This window comes from Myiozetetes cayanensis, unplaced genomic scaffold (genome assembly GCF_022539395.1).
Source record: "Myiozetetes cayanensis isolate MyiCay16 unplaced genomic scaffold, myiCay2020 scf1, whole genome shotgun sequence".
Taxonomy (NCBI): Eukaryota; Metazoa; Chordata; class Aves; order Passeriformes; family Tyrannidae; genus Myiozetetes; species Myiozetetes cayanensis.
This window is the reverse complement of record NW_026086604.1, coordinates 51,049,092-51,066,243: the sequence shown is the minus strand read 5'-3', so window position 1 is coordinate 51,066,243 and position 17,152 is coordinate 51,049,092. Positions and strand designations below refer to the sequence as shown.

Genomic DNA, 17,152 nt, shown 5'->3' with positions numbered 1-17,152 from the left:
TTAACACACCCAAAACCAAGAAGTGACTAGTTCGTGCAGTCACGTGCATGCTTTCTCTCCTGATTTTCCCCATGCCCCAATCTCAGCCACAAGAAATTTTTTGCTCCCTAATGGCTACAGGAGGACAGATACGGAAAAACAGCTATTTGAATTCCAGATCACATACCAAAATGTATGAATAAAAAAGAAAAAAATATCCAACCTTATATCAGAGAATATTATGATCTAAAGGGAAAAATAGCCAACACCTAAGCCTTCTACGTACATCTCCTTCTCAATCAACAAAAAAGGTGTGTTTTCTTTTCCTTTCCAATGTTCCATGGCAGCAGGGCCTGTCACCAAACTCATGTATTGCATTAGCAGTAGACTGAAGTATTTCAAAGCACTCTGTGCTGGTGTTTCCAAGAAAATTAGTTCTTAAGAATTCCCTTGAGATGCAGTATCTGGTAAGTTCCAGAAGATAAACATTAAGACCATGGAACTTACCAGATCGTGTCTTATTTAAAGGACAATTTTAAAATACACTATTCTTGCTACATCTGTTATCAAAGCTTTAAAATATTTTGCTCAGCTGGTAGTGCTACAAAGCTGCCTCACCTTTCAAGTCCATCCAGCTTTAACCACTCACTCACTACAGACCAACCTGTGCTCCAGGATCAGGTGCTGAGAGGAACTTCATTCTTTCTCCAGTTATTCAGCTTGAAAAATCATACCTTTACACACGATAGGAGCCAGAAAATCACTGGATGGCGGTCAGTTAAATAAAATACTTGGCACCCATAGGACACACAGGGTACCATAGGTCTTTACACTTAATGAATTTTCAGCTATATTACTACTAACACAATTACTCTGGGGCAGTTGTTGAGCAGTGCAGCACAGAAAGCATTGCCTAGAAGGTTGTCAGCTGCACACACACACATACACAAAAGATGCCCCTGTCTGCTGTTTTAAGTTTTTTACCCTTTAATTCCTGAATTCCAGTTTGTTAGTGACAGGTAAAGAGCTTAAATCCTAGCATGTGTCTGTGATCATACTGCCTCACATGGCACTTAGCAGTAGAACCTCTCCCCAGCAAGAAGAGAGCAGTCATGCCAGTCCTCATCCCTCCCTCCCTGCCTCTATGGATGAATCAGGATGCGGTGTATTTTCTAAAGCAAAGTCCTTTCAGCAAATTGCAGCAAGAGCACTCTCTTCCATCCATTAACATAGCATTACTTGGTGACCAACTCACTCCTCTCATTTTCAGTTAATTTACACAAATACATACATACTTATTGATTTCTGTTCTTTAACACTGCATTTTGTCCATGAGGCATTGCATAAAATTTTATGGCTGCAACAAGAGTTGCAATTGTAGCAGAATCAGCCAGCCTTAGAGTTGAAAATTTCTATTAACAGGTTATAGTGCTACCATTTCATTCACACTTCACCCAGCCACACACCAACCCACCCTCTGTAACCTGGCTCTTAATCACCCAATCCCAATTTCAGAGAAGAAGAGAGAAAGGCAAATTGGTCATATCCATCACTGCTGGCATTTGAACCTCTTGAGGGGCCCATTTATGTGATAAAACACTCTGGCAAAACTATAAATGCATTTGCATGAGTTTGGGGTAGCAGGTGAGTAGATGGGTATCAGCACAAAGTGGAGGGAGGACTGGACCTGTATTTATTCCCAGGCACCTTGAACAACACAGAGTGGCTTAAGTCTTCTTCCTTATGACCACAGCCATGCTGCTTCTGCTGAGCGGTCCCCTCTCCTCCTCGTCGTGGCTCAAGAGTCCATTAGCAGCACAGCTGGCACAAGTACTTCTGGCAGCAGCAGCCAAGGCAGCCCCTTGCCACCACCTCTCTGAGACAGGCAGTGGGAGCGTTCACTGGCAGCCAGCTCCACCAGGCTGCTGGCACTGGCCCTGCTGAGGAAAGCTCTATGACAGCCCTTGCAATTCACAGCAGCCAGCAGGCCAGGAAGTGTGTCAGCCCAGATTCAGCACAACAGTGGGGCCAGCTGTAAGGGCAGGTAACACTGGCGCAAGGCTGTAAGCCGCAATGACCCCATATGCCCGAGTGGCAAGCACAGCTGCCTGATGGGAGCGCCATATCCCAGAGGACTTGCACGGCAGCCAGTACAGGACAGGAGGGTGATGGGCTGGCCCTAAAGGACTGCTCTCTTCAACAACTTCAGGCAGGTGTTTCAAGCCGTGAGAAGCAGCAGCGAGAGCAGATCCCCCTTAGGATGTTTCTGACCAAATCAATACTCTAGCTGATCATATTTAAATGGAGAAGCTGAGCTGCACATAGAGCGAAGGCTGCCCAGCAGCAGAGGAAAGCCCTGTGCCAGCTCTGTGGCACCATCTAGTGCTAACAGAGAACAACGCTCTCGGGAAAACAGATCCGCTTCGGGTTACACCAAGTTTAGAAACAATGCAAAATAAAGGCACAAAAATACATACCCAAAACAAGCAAGGCAACTAATTGACAACACATTTTCACTTTACACACGCCAGGGCCCGCTTCTGTCACTCCAGGATCGCAACGTTTCTGTTGTGTAGTCCGAACTGGTTTCACACCAGTTAACATCCTGGCAGCGAGCACTGCCGAGTCAGGCCACGCTCATTACCACTATTCCCATGAGACCCAGCAGATGAATCACAACAGCCATATGTTCTTAAAACGTACGTGCAGCCTTGCAGCTGCCTCTCGCTCCCGTCCCAGGCTGAAGGCTGCACTGCTGCGCTGCGCATGCACTGGAAATCATGGCCGAAGGGCAACGACAGCGGTGCTGGAACAAAGACCCATCAGCCTTTTGGAAGGTGGTCAGAGACAACACTCAGGCTTGTCATGTCCAACAGGCATCAACGCAGAGCAAGAGACGAGCCCAGCTCCTGGGGGTGCTGGACTCTACAGACCATTAGCTTAGACATTAATATCCCTGCTCAAAAAACTACAGATTCCAAGTGGTCCCTTCCTGCTCTCTCAAGTTACATTTACTTCCTCCAATCTGACTATCACTACTAACTGGGAAGGTTGGGGTTGCTTCTTTTTCCCATTTCCTGCATCCAAAAAGGTTCAGTACCTGTTATAAATCTAGATGATAAGGCTTTTTTTTAATTTTATTTTTTTTCCAAGGGCAGCTTAGTTCTTGTAGTGTTACAGCTGCTTATTTGTAACCTCTGAGGAATGATTCCTGTCACATTGTAGAACTTCAGTTCCAGATTCTTCAGCCTTCAAGTATTTCAGCAAGTTTGACTTTGGAATAGTAGAAAAGGTGATTTTTCAAAAATTATGATGTCTCCAAAGTTACAGAATGCATGTTCTTAAATTGTGTAAAGATAGTTTCTGAAACATTGAAATGTAGTTGTTTTTCAAACTTCACACTGGATCCAACTAAATAATGACAAGCTTGCATTCTCCTACTGAAAACCACTATGAAAATCTGACCCAAGTGACAAATATAATTAGCTTAACTCAGCAGGACCTGATTAACAACAGGGAAAGCTACTACAAATGTGTTAACTTCAAGTTTTATTTTCGATGTTGGTGAAACACATAGCTTTTTTTCTCAAGAGGCAGCATCTGTAGAGCTGTTACAAACACATTTTGTACTCTATTACACCACAGATGGGAAAAAGAACAAATAAAGCACAGGTTTCACACTGCACTTGATCATCTGAGTATTAAGTTACAGGTAATTTAGAAATCTTCTGATTTCACATATACATTGCACTGGCCATTGCTCAGCCTTCATGCACAATTAAACTTTATTTTCCTTACAGTCAACACTGGTTTTGGAAATTTTCTTCCCGTAAATGGTATCTTTTCCATTTTAGATCACCTAAATGTTATTTACATAAGTGTGCAAATTGCTTTGAAAGATAGAAACAAACACTAACACATAATATACAGACAGTTTCTTCTATAGTTAATGTTTTCTAAAAGGCAGTTAACATTCCTAACACACTTCCACTGTCTAAAATAGGAGAATAAGTTATATAAAATAGACCATCTTATGTTCAGACACTTCCATTTCTGCAGATTTGGTCTTTGCAGCAACATTGCAATCAAAGATTTAGATTCTACTACTAAGAATCAGAAAAGCCCATTTGAATTCAATGGCAGCTGAATATGTCTAGTACCAGTTACTTTTGTCCCAGATTTTCCATACTTGGCACGGAAAAAAAAAACAACTTGAGGGAGTGTGGAAGACAGTCTTGCACACCTATTTTATTTTTTTGGCAATATGAAAAGTATGCTTTAAGAATCTAATGCATACATTTTATTTTTTCTTTTAAGGGCCCGTTAGTGTTGCAAGCACAGTTTAAATAAATCTGCAAATTCTTTCACAGAAGCACACAAATTTCCCAGTTTTGTTTCTTATGCACCTCATCTTCTCAGGTATATGCAATTCTAGACTCCTTGGGATCACACAGTAAAACTGATTTCAGAATTAGAAGGAGCAGAAAATGCAAGCAGAAATTTACTTAGCACTTCCAGAGCTCCTAAATGTGCAGGTTTTTCTACCTGTGATAAAGACTCCCCCTTAAAAAGCATATGTTCAACTTGATTAACAAATCCAAAAGGAAGAAGTTGAGTAAACTGGAGTAAGATGCTCCAATGGTGAAAATAGAAGAGTTACAGGGAAGTCTTCAAAGCCATCTTTCATGTATACCTGCAAACATTCTCAGAGAAAGGCAGCTCACTTCCTAAAGTTTCTTAGAGCTAAAACTTCTGTATACATCACCAATAACAAAGGGAAATCACCTGTCAGATAGTAAAGAACTACAGGTGTATCTCGAATAGCTGTAAAACCCAGTGTTATTATTACACAACACAAAGAGACAAAACTGTTTTTTGAACACCCATTAAACTGAATATCGTGACTTTTTACAGCAGCCCCGCCTGAGTATTATGCTGCAGTTTGTGCACCCATCACAGTGGAGTGCTATCCACCCCAAGGAAAGTGAGTATTAGCCCTCTAAAAGTTTAACCTTCATCACAATTATGTCTGACACACTGATGTCAGACATCACGTGTATGTCAGACAGGTGCTTGGTATTTTTATATGACATCCAATTGCTTAATATGGCACAAACTGTACCAACACTTAACACTGTTGCTTTTGGTCTCTTGTTTATTGAACCTTGGGCATCACACACAAATCCCTGCTGGATTTCTGGTGATGTCACCCTAGTGCAGACCTTGATCAGGTTTTGCTGAAGAAACAAGCCACCGATACAACTTGTAGAGTTGGCAACTTCTAAGCACTAAAATGATGAAACTAATTTAAGACACTACAGAAGCTTGCAAAACACATGATGACTTGAAACCAAATAAAACCAGAGAAGATGCATTAAAATTTGGTTACCTTGGATTCTGAACTAGTTTGAAAAATGCCATTTATAGGAGACACCTGTTCTATGCTGTGAAAATATGAAAGAATCATATGAGGAATGCGTATCACTAAAACATTCCACCTAACTTTTTGTTAAACATTTGTCTTAAGAAGTTTATATTCAATGCACGTTATCTGCTACCTTCAGTTTCTTTTCTAGTTATGGCATGCTTCAGAAACACTGCTAAGAATGTAATTCACTCCTTTCTTTCCCAAGGTGCACATTACAAACACTATGCACACATTCATTTCCAAAGACTTGAGGTCAATAAAGTTCTCAAGAGGAAAGATCTGTGTGCATATTTTAAGCTTGCAAGATAACTTGAAATTAGTTGACTCAGTATTTTCCACGCTCACATGGATACTTCTTGCAAAGAATAAGGTATTAAAATAATATTTCCCAGTGGGTTAAAAACATACTGAAAACAAACTGAATGCTCCCCCTAGTGTTTATACTAGTAAAACTCTTGCCTGGCACAGTCTGCCTTAAATAGTCTTAAACGGGAGATAAATAGCCAGATGAATGATCGTACATTTAACTCCCAAAACAATAGCAAACATCTTTCTGGGACCAAAAAGCATCAGCTGTTGAAATCCAGTGTTTAAAATTTTGTACCCCTCTCCTTATTCCGGTGCTTCCGGGGTTTTGGTTTTAAACTGTGCTTTTAGTAAAAGTTCTCTCAACTGAAGGCAGGGCCCTAAGGAAGCTCCTACCAGATAAGAGATGAAGTCCAAAGCTAATTCAAGATGGTGGGTACAGTCATGCTTTTTCTCCTGTACCGTACCCAGAAGCTGCCAAGTTAATATTAGGATTCCCATATCACAATTGCAATGAAGCTCTGGTAAATCTGGTACCTTTGGATATGCTCAACATCACAAATAAGTCAGATATTTAAGACAACCTAGCCTGTAGCTAGCATAGTCCACCAGAATATTCATCCTCTTCCTCATCAGCATGAGAGCCCACTGCAGCTGGTCCTCTGGCTTTGTCTTGTGCAGCATTTGGTGATTTCTTCTTGATTCCACCTCCTGGGACCACCAAGGTAAGACCAAGCTTGGCATACTGACAATAACAAAGCAAGTTTAATTTCTGTACTATCACAGAATTGACTGATGCTCACAATAAAGAAGCAGGCAACATTCAGTACAGCAAATAGAGTGATGCTGCTCTCAGAGTACATTTTTCCAGCTTAGAATAAGAATAACATTGGTTCATTTTCCTCCATCTCAAACACTCTGAAAATGAGATGCGAGGTCTGTATTAATACTGCTTATTATAGGATAATTTGGCCACATCCTATAGCTTCTCTGTTTCAAGCTTTACATGAAAATATACATTCCAGTATGCAGCTCTGCATACATTACCTAGTAACAGATAATGTTAAAAGTCTTACGTGTTTTTCAGCAAGACTGATACCTCAACTTTTACTATTCAGAGTAATAAAGTAAAATTAGTCAATACTGTTACAAGATTTGGCATGGATGGATGTGTCCTTTACTTCACTCCTTTCCTATCCTTATACTTCCTTATAATTCCTAAATTTACAAGTTCAACTAAATAAACAAATAACTGGGGAAAGGGTCACAACTACTCGCTCAACATTAAAAATCTTTCACAAATTAGTACCTTGATTAGGAATAAGTAATTGATAAAAGCATCCAACAATGCCATCCTATAGGCATCATACTCTGTAATGTTTATGCGCACCTTAGCTGTTATATTTCTGAGAAAAAGCAGATGCAGCAAACTGTTCTGGCCCTTAAAGAAGGGGACTGAATTTTGATTAACTCATTAAACAAACTCATCAAATGCATAACAAGCTGCTTTTTCACCTAAGCCTTTACACCATCTGAAAGCACCATCACTGACAGTTAAAGAATACATGAAGTTTACAGGTAGACAGTAGCATGACAGCAAGTCAAAATAAATATATGGATGGTGCTCTTATTATTTTCCTCTACTTGAAAAAACCCTTATCTCTTAACCTGAACATGGAAAAGGATTATTAAAAAAAAATTTTAAATATCCTACAGGAATTGCCTACTTACATCATTATCCATGTATTTGAAGAGTGGAGAGTTACAGACTTCAGAAACTTGATCCTGATCTTGCTGATCATACCCTTCTAAAAGTTTCTCTAGTGCTGCACAGTCTTCACTTCCATTGAATCCTGGTATACTGAAGGAAATAAAGAGTTTATTTAAGACATTTCAGCAATCTACTTGACATTCAGCTATTCTATCTTTAAATGCTACTGATTTAACAGCAGAAGTGCAAGCAGCTTTCAAGAATCTGACAGACAGGTTAATCCACAAAACTGCCTATAACCACTTTTATTCTTCCAGGTACAGGAATCATATCCATAAAAATTAAACTTTCAGCAATATTAGTTTGCATGCTGAGAATAAGACCACAACCACAGTCAAGGCAAAACAAGAATATCAGAATTTTTAAACTTTTTCCTGACTAGTCAATAAACTCTTTCTCCACTTTACATACAGAAAAAATTCTGTCATACATTTCTACGTATAGAATACAAACTGGAGATTTGAAAAATATGAGCAACATGTTTAAAGACTGATCTTGAAAAATTATTTCTAAAAATAAAGTGCAACTTAACTTATATATACGTTCAAGTCATTTCACTAAAACCACAGTTCAAGTAAAAACATGTTGTTTCAAGATTTTGCTACTGAAATCCTAATGAGAGCTGAAATGAAGAGTTGTGGGGGAAGCTTCTGGAACCAGAGTTAAACACTAATCCATATTCTGACACCAGAATTTTCTCCTGTACGTGTAAAAACTGCCTTCAATTCAGCATATGCAATTAGACTACTTTCTGCTTCCTACATTATCCTTCAGTTCAACCAGCTACTCAAAAGTCACAGAAAGTAGAAATCTTGTTTTCTTCCTCCAATATGTGATGAGGGCAAGATCTCCCATATTAACATAGCCAGAAATACAGTAACTCACATGCTTCAAACTTTTCTTTAACTAAAACATTTAGATTATTCTTTCCCTCAGTTTAATCACCATACTAGATAGTTTAATTGATTATACTGGGATGCTGCCAATCTGCGCTTTGATACTGTATTCCATATTTCCCTTCTCAAACTGCAATAAAATATCATAACGGCAAGTTAGAATTAAAACCTTTTAAGGGCCTCCACACATGGCAAAAACATTTAAAAAAAAATTTCAGTTCGTAACATCTGGAAACACCCACTTTTAATCCTAAACATTTGTTTACAATATCTTACCCATCTCTGTTCCACATGATAAGACACAACAAAGAGGACAGCAGTAAGACAAGAATCCCAGCCATAACAATATTCTACTCAGCTTTTAACAATAGAAAACTTCTCATCTCTATCTCATTTCCCCTGTGGCACATACCTAGTTCTCTATGACTACCTTTTTATTTTAGGTTCCTTGAGAAGAATCACTGTAGTAATTATAGTGTAAATCTGTTACGTGTGAAAAAAACCTCCTGATAGCCACATACCAGGGAATGTTATTATTGTACTGTAAGTCAACAGAAGTGTAGGTTAAAAATTTACAAAAGAACAATGGAAACACTGTCAAGAAAAACAGATCTACATTAGTGAAACATTCGCTTGAAAAGTAGACTTACCTATAGCTTTCCCTCACACATCTTTCTGCGGCAACATAATCATTTCTATGAAGATGAACTAAGACTTGAGCAATAGTTTTCTAAACGAAAAGAAACAAAGAAAATATAAACCTAATGATTACTTAGAATTAACAGTAAAATATGAAAAAAACCCCAGTAGACTGCTAATATTTAGCATGAGAAAGGTCATTACAATCCCCAGTCATTCTAAGATAGTTACACAAAAGAGTCAGAAAAATACAGTGAAAAAGCAGAAAGTCTACCCTCTGCTAGTATGAAATACATTATCTCCTATAACATTTTAATGAACTGTTGTACCAAGTAACATTTTTTGTACCTTGTTATTTTTGATAACATCTTTATTTTTATGTGTTTTTTGGTGTTGACAGTTCCTGCAGGTATCAGCATCTCATTTTCAAAATTACAGTAGTGAAAAAAGCACAGTTAGAGATCTGGGAAACATGCACTATCATGAATTCTCATCGTTAGCAAGAAATGTATCCCTGGATCAAGAGTTACATATTGTCAGGCAGATGTCATCTGTCATTAACTACCCAGAAAAAATCCTGAAATGCATTATCAGAAGCTGGCTCTTAGAATTTACCTTATAGCATGTAGGGTAATTTTCAATTTCCTTATAAATACTTTTTTCCTTTTGAAGAGACAATGCAGCTTCATCTAATCTAAAACCAAAAAAAACCAGAGGTGTATCAGCACCAGGAATACAGCACAATGAAACCGAGGCTAAATACAAAGTGTTTAACTAATACAGTAGCAAGTCTACTGCAATAAAAAGCAACACAACCAAAAATCAGCAGTAGATCTTACTAACAGAGTAGATAAATATACAGTCAGCAATTCCTTTGTATATATGCTAAGAACATCTCTGGTATTCATTCAGAGAAGCCTTATTTTTTATAACATTGTACAAGACGAATGCTTTGTTCCACACCCTAACAGATTTCTGTATGTCATGAGGTTACTATAAGCTACCAGTAAGTCTGATATCCATGAACTACCAATATTTAGTAATAGTAGTTACTTCTGAGTTTGAATACTCTTTTCATCATCATACTCAATTTCTAGAAATCAGAAATAGCACATGAGCTATTAAGCAGCAGAGCAACCAATTCTTTCACATGTTCTGAAGCTACATTGACTGGCTTTCACAGAAAGACTTTCCAAGTACATTGTCACTTTTCTTTTCTGACTACTTTTCCACAGTGCAATAAAGTGTCCTAAAAGTAGAGTTAGAAATCTAGACAATTTCTTAAAGGACCTAAATATTTCAGTGAAGCAAGTCTAAGCTCAACTGAAGGTCGAGTTTGGTGCAAGCAATTGCAATTAAATTTGTCACATTGAGACTCCAAGGAACACTCTTCTTTAGGAAGTCCAGAATCAGACTGCTGCAAACAGATTTGTTTCCTCTGGTTAGTCACCTAATTCCCCTGTTTTGCATCCCACAGCCATAAAAGACTTTCAAGTACTTTCTACATATTAGTGTTGGAAGAAAAACAAAAAAAAAATCCTGAAGCAGGTTAATAATTAATGAAAATTGGTGTATGTGCTTTCTAGATATTCAACAAACACAAGGGAAACAAAGCCTTTCAGCCCTCATTATCCCAGAATACAAAACAGGTGGTTCCTGGATGAACATGGCATATCCCACAGAAACTGAATTTTAGTTTGAAGTGTGTCTCAAGAAAGAATTAAGTAACAGTACACAAACACAAAAACAGCAAGGAAAAAAACTTAATCAAAATCACTACTCAAGATTCAATTACATTAAAAGAACAAGAAGGGATAAAGCCATACCTGCGTCCTCTGACTAGAAGTCTTGATGCCTTCCCCAGCATTTCTAACGCCTGCCGTAAACGCTCCTCATTCTAGAGACGAACAAGAAGAATTCATACATTCTTATTTCACTTGCATAGTATTAAGATCACTAGATCTTTATCTAAGTGTGTCACCTCTAACTTAGAACAACTGTTAGTGTTATTGGATCAGCAGTTCACGCAAGGGAAACATGAAGAGTATGAGTGCTCCAAAAAGTCCCACAGCCAGCTCCTGTATGGATCTGCTCAGCAAAATAACACCAATGCAAACTTGCTAATCTGGAAACGTGTGACAATTGACAACAGAGAAGTACATCAAAGGCAGTAGCAAAAAGGCAAACCATCAGCTCATGGAATTGGCAGAGCACCAGGCAAAACTCCTCTCTTCTATACCTCAAGGATTTCAAATTATTTTGGGCTCCAGGAACTCAACAGCAGGTATGTTCCCTACCCTCTGAGCTGCCCAACAAAAGCCAGAAAACATTCAAAATTCAGGGTCAGTCAAGTCCTAAACTGAGAAAAACACAAATCAAACTGACCCCTAACTTTAATAATCTCCTTCTCAACAACATAAGAAGCCTTCAGCTTCATTACTCAGCCACTGATGTAAAAGGAAGGAAAAAATTTAGAACCTAATCTTGGGCTTTTTCTTGATTTTATAGCTAAAAGAAAAAACCAACCAACCAACCAACCAACTCCCCCACTTACTTCAAACACTGATGCTGCTTGCTGATAGAGCTGCACAGCCTTCTCTGGGCTCACATTTTCTATTAACCTGTAATAAACATCCACAATTTCTCTTTAAATAAAAGGAAAATGTTTTTTACCCGAAAGCATGGTAAAGACATAAAAGAAAACCAAAGATATACCCACAGCTTGCATGCATTCTAGCCCCCCATAGCTCAGACTTACTTCCCAGCCCGCTCCAGAGCAATAGCTGCTGTATCTGGTGTCCCATTCTCCAGGTACATCATACTGGCCTTTTCAATGAGCTGAACTGCTTCAGGGAGTCTCTGCATCTCCTACAAAACAACAGTCAAAGGGACACTGCTGTCAGCTTATGAACAATTACACAAATTAAAGCAAACTGCAACACCCTATTTATTAAGATTCTAATTTTTACTTACAAACTTGTAGAGCTAGTGAAAGTTGACCACCAACTCCATAAAATTCACTTCTGAGTACTAACCTTTCATGTAAGTCATTAATTTGTGGTAGTTTAGAGCAAAAGAAGCACCACTCTTCTATTACCCTCTGACACGATGCAGTCTTCTTTCCTCTTACAAAAGGAAAACTATTTTTATCCCCCAAATACAAATGCTGCTTTCCTAATCTACTGAAGGTGTTGGTCGGGACTATGAGGCAACAAAAAATTATCACTCTAATATGCAATTTGCTTATATATATTTGTTAAATGATCCGGTGCACAACTAGTAAATGGAAATACCTTTAGCATCATGCCAGCTTGTTCGTAAGCTCTGCAAAGAAACAATGTACCATTTGGTTAAACATAGTGTATTTCAGCAAGCTGTAGTTATCATGCATTGGCTATCACTTCACAGTTAATATTTAATGCTTTGAAGATGTTTCAAGTGTTTTATTTAATGAGACAGAGCACATGTAACATTATCTTCCACAAATTAAGTGCTTCAACCACACTGCCCACTAAAAATCTATTCTAATCTGATCCATGGGCAATATCTGGATTATTGGCATTATCTGCTTGCTTTGAAGTACTCTTTAATTAAAAATTTCTTTATAAGTTCAACAGCGTAGAATTTCAAAATTATGAAAAGATCATCTGAGAAAAAATATCTGGTACCAAAAGGTGCCAAAGAATGCCAAAATCACAATTTCTTCAGGTGGCCACTGCAGGTTTTCAGACTTTCCTAGCTCACACTTACATTGAAATGATTTTGAAACAGCAAAATTACTTGAACCATAACACTTACTGTAATGAGATCAAAATGACAGTTCATGCTTGTACTGCATGTTAAAAAATTTGTTTCAGATTACTTAGCGTTTCTGTACTTACTTGGCAGCATGGAAAAGACTGGAAGTAAAACAGTCAAAGTCAAGGAAAAAAGCCACATAATGCAGAAAAAAAAATAATGAGCAAAATGTTATACAACTACTAGTTTCAAAGCAAGGAACCCCATAAAGGCAAATTGAACCTACTACATCTGTAGGCAACTTGTCAAAAATAAATGATTCCAAGGACAGAAAAATGCAACATAACAACGCATAGCTGCATATAAAGTTGTAAAATGCACGTTTATTTAAGATATTAGTACTGTTTATTAAATATTAGTACAAGTACTGTAATAATTTCAGAGATGTGTTCAAGTTTATACTATCCATTTGTAGGCAATTAAAAAAAAAATAAATTTCTGAAGCAGTACCTAGACATCTCAGGCAACTGTCAACATCTTATCGCTCCAGATGCTAATGGGAACATATTTGCTAATTGGGAACTGATTTTCTAACCAAGAGTTATTTGGTTTTCCCACTCAGAGCACATGGGAATAGTCTTTTAAAAAGCAATTCTGCTGGACTGACAAAATGCGCAAATGCATTAAACAACCCACTACCAACCCCCATTACCACAACCTAAGAGTCAGTTTCTTGGAAAAAGGAATATCAGTCAATGAAAAGATACGCTTTATTGTTTTCATGTGCCTCAGCTTCCCGTAAGCAGGCTTCCCTTGCCTGGTCAAACTGCTTGGCATTCTTAAAAGCAACAGCTGCAAGAAAAGCAAATAAGAGGTTTTATTTACAGCTTGCCATTGTCCTCTTCTCACCACTTCTGCTCAAGAGTTTAGCTACCTAAAGATGCAAACGGACTCTTTAAATGAATGGTTACAGTTTACCAAGGTCTTCCCAAAAATCCCATGACAGTCCTCCTGGCTTCATTAGTCACTTAGTTGCCATTAAAAACGTTTATTTTCAATACCACTTCCATACCACCACAGTTATCATACATAGTGCACAATGTGTTTAGCATGATTTTGAAACTCACTCACTCTGCATTGTAATTACAGAACTGCAGGAAGGCATATGTGTATCGTTTTAATCATTACAGGTTAATCAAAATCAGTATGGAAGGAACAGAAGTGTGCCACCAACAAGGCATACCTATAACAAAACTTCCTCAGCACAACCAATTCAGGGCACAAATATGTATTTCTATCTCCATTTAACTGATAAAATATTAAAGTGGGATTTTAAATAAATTTCAATTTATAAATGCTTCAGCTGTTCTTCCAAGTTTATTTTTTTTTATTCAGGCTTAAGTGAATAAGTAGGAGTGCCTCAAGTAAGGAGCCAAAAGACTATGATAAATAACTACTATCAAAAAGAAGAAAATGTTTAAGAAGAAAAACAAATCAACTAGTAATTTTATATTCAGTGGGTCTCTTCTAGTGGAAAAAGGGAAGAAAGAGACCATAGTAAGCCTGAAAGAAAACTCCAACTTGGTAGCATCTCTCCACCTTACTGAGACAGTCTTTGCAAGATGCATTTCATAACATGATGATTAAGCAAAATCTTAAAACCAGCCTGAACATTTGTTCTTTTGTAGATAAAGTCATAGGATTTGGGGGTGGACAAGTGAAAGAAGGAAAGTTTTATTTTTATCACTGTAGCAACATAAAAAGTAGAAGTTGTAAGCTTGAAAAAAAAATTGGTTTTACAAGTGTTCTAGATCTCCAAGTACAAACTGAAACTTATTTTACAGTGCTACTTTGTTGTTTCATTTTACTTTTAGTCTGTATAACACTTTTACTTATACAATAATGTAATAAAAATACATAAAACATTATCAGGGATTAAGCTTAATGAATACTTTGAAATCATAAAACATATGGCTATATTTACAAGCCAGACATACCTGCCTTCCCATATTCAGTAGCTGCACTGTCATAATCTGGTTTCCACTTTAAGAATCCAGTTTTCAGGCTAAAACACAAGAAGAAAGGTCCACTAACAATCAGTAAAGATTTTATGTTTTACCTTCAAGTCACTTCAGATATATTTAAAACTTTAGACTACCTCTGGAAAGAAGCAGTTACTCACATGCCAACACTATGGTGGCATCACTACCACAAAAGCAAATGCCAGGACTGGTTGGAATTGCATAAAGCACTGCAATGAACTCCCATAGTTACATGCCTTACACTAACATACTTCTCCTGTCCCCAGAGAGTCTCCCCAAGTTCAGCTCCTCAGCAGTCAGTCTAAACCAACACGATACCTCAACAGTTTCTAATACCACAACACCTGACAATACTTCCAATACATTTTTTTTCCACATATCAGGAAGTTTCCAGTGTTCTTCTACAGGAATTTTTTTTGCTTCCGAAAATTATCAAAGATTCTCCACTGCATACACAAATAAAAGAATTTACTTACCAACACAAAGACAAAGCCTCATATGTCATTTATATGTCTACACTAAATGGTGCCATACACAGACATACATGCATTAGGAAAAAACGTACACTGTAAAATGAGGTGAGTCATCAGGCAATTTTGATCTCAGTATTTTGACTTACTCACTTCTAAAACAAATATAAAAATTACCATAACTTTTGATACATGATTCCAGAGGGCCTGTCACTCTTTTTACTAAAATTACAGCATCTTTGTCAGTGCTTTTAAATCTATACTGTTGTCTGTGAAATTGGGACTTATAAGCAAAATGCCTATATTCAGTGTTAAAATACACGGTAAAAGACTATCATATGTAAATGTTAAGCTCTCCAAGATAAACGTCAGCATAAGTATTCAAAGGCATCCAAGAAGTAACAATCAACCTTTTCACAGGTGTAGGAAACAAACACACACTCCACCTCTCCAAAGTCAAGCCCCTTTATCCACTACTGTCTCCAGTAAGTCTTTTCTCTCGTCTGTAGCCTTAAGCTGTGCCAGGGGAGGTTTAGGTTGGACATTAGGAAGAAACTCTTTACAGAAAGGGTGATTAGATATTGGAACGGGCTGCCCAGGGAGGTGGTGGAGTTGCCATCCCTGAAGGTGTTTAAGGAAAGACTGGACGTGGCACTTAGTGCCGTGGTCTGGTTGACACAGTAGGTGTTTGGCCCTAGGTTGGACTCGATGATATCGGAGGTCTTTGCCAACCTAACTGTGCCTGTGATCCAGTCTTCCTCCCACTCACTTCAGCAGAAGGGCAGAAGCGACTCCCCTCCCTCTCCAGTCCGGGTCTGAGCAATGGAGGCTAGAAGGCCCTTACTGCTCAGGCTTCAGGCCTCTGAGCCGCACCGCCCCACCGACACCGATTCCTAGTTTTAGAGCCGCTTTCGTCTCCCAGCTCCGGGCAGAAGGGCGTCCCGTAAGCACCCACCCGCTGCAGGGAGGCTGCCCTGAGGCAGACCAGGGGCCGAGCAGCCGTGCCCTCCTACTCCCTCCGTGCCCTCCCACACCCCGCCACCCCTGTTCCCTATGTCCCGAGGTCCCTCTGCCCGGCACACGGGGTGTCCCCTCAGCCTCCTTGCCAGGCCAGGAGGCGACGCGACGCCCCGGTGGGGCAGGAGAGCGGTGCGGGCCGGAGAGCCCGGGCGCTGCCGGGCAGCCGCGGGCCATTCCCCCTCCCCTCCCCCAGCCGCGCACCCCCCGCCCCGCTCACTATTTCTCCGCTTTCGCGATGTGCTCCAGCGCCTCGTTGATCTTCTGCGCCGCCATCTCGCCAGCGCGGCGGGCCCAGCTCGCCCGCACTCCCTGCCCGGCCTCCCGGCGCTCCCGCTACGGCAGGCGACAGGGATCACCGGGAGCACGGAGGCGGAGCGGGACCCGCCTGCTCACCCCGCCTGCGCTGCCACGGGAGGCGGAGCCGCGCTGAGGGCGGGGAGGGAGCCCAGGGCCCGGGAATGGGAGTCCGGGGCCCGGGAATGGGTGTGGAGTGCTGGGCTGTGCCGCGCTCCGGGGGCCGGGAGGCGCTTCCCCTTCAGAGCCCCCGGCTCTCTCGCGTCCAAGGCCGACGGAAGGTTTTTACAAAACAAAATCACACGTAATCACAGAATCCTGCGGGTGGGAAGGGGCCTCTGGAGATCATCCGGTCCAACCCCACTGCCAAGGCAGGGTCGCCTAGAGCAGGTTACACAGGAACACCTCCGGGTGGGTTTTGAATGAATCCATGACCTCCCAGTGCTCTGACATGCTCCATACAAAGAAATTCTTCCTCGTGCTGAGGTACAACTTGCATTTTGTTTTGTGGCTATTGCTCCTCGTCCTGTGGCTGCGCACCACTGGAAAGAGCCTGGCACCTTCCTCTT

The 17,152-nt window shown here is 39.9% G+C and overlaps 1 protein-coding gene across 1 annotated transcript; it reads right to left on the bottom strand.

Annotated features, from left to right (window-relative positions):
- Positions 1 to 3,511: 3,511 nt before the first annotated feature.
- Positions 3,512 to 16,669, bottom strand: NAPG (NSF attachment protein gamma). Its single transcript, XM_050318081.1, has 12 exons — positions 16,507 to 16,669; positions 14,755 to 14,822; positions 13,525 to 13,609; positions 12,901 to 12,918; positions 12,313 to 12,343; positions 11,778 to 11,887; positions 11,574 to 11,640; positions 10,846 to 10,916; positions 9,635 to 9,713; positions 9,031 to 9,110; positions 7,445 to 7,574; positions 3,512 to 6,458 (listed from the first exon to the last, which is right to left on the bottom strand). The coding sequence occupies exons 1-12, from the start codon at positions 16,560 to 16,562 to the stop codon at positions 6,309 to 6,311; spliced, it is 945 nt and encodes a 314-aa protein (XP_050174038.1). The 5' UTR covers positions 16,563 to 16,669; the 3' UTR covers positions 3,512 to 6,308.
- Positions 16,670 to 17,152: the final 483 nt, after the last annotated feature.

Excerpts from the sequence above, each read along its gene's own strand:
- NAPG (XM_050318081.1), bottom strand. The coding sequence starts at position 16,562 with ATGGCGGCGCAGAAGATCAACGAGGCGCTGGAGCACATCGCGAAAGCG. Across the intron at positions 9,111-9,634 it reads ATTACCCTACATGCTATAAG|AAAACTATTGCTCAAGTCTT; the intron begins GTAAATTCTAAG and ends CTTTTCGTTTAG. Across the intron at positions 7,575-9,030 it reads TGTGTGAGGGAAAGCTATAG|TATACCAGGATTCAATGGAA; the intron begins GTAAGTCTACTT and ends TATTTCCTTCAG.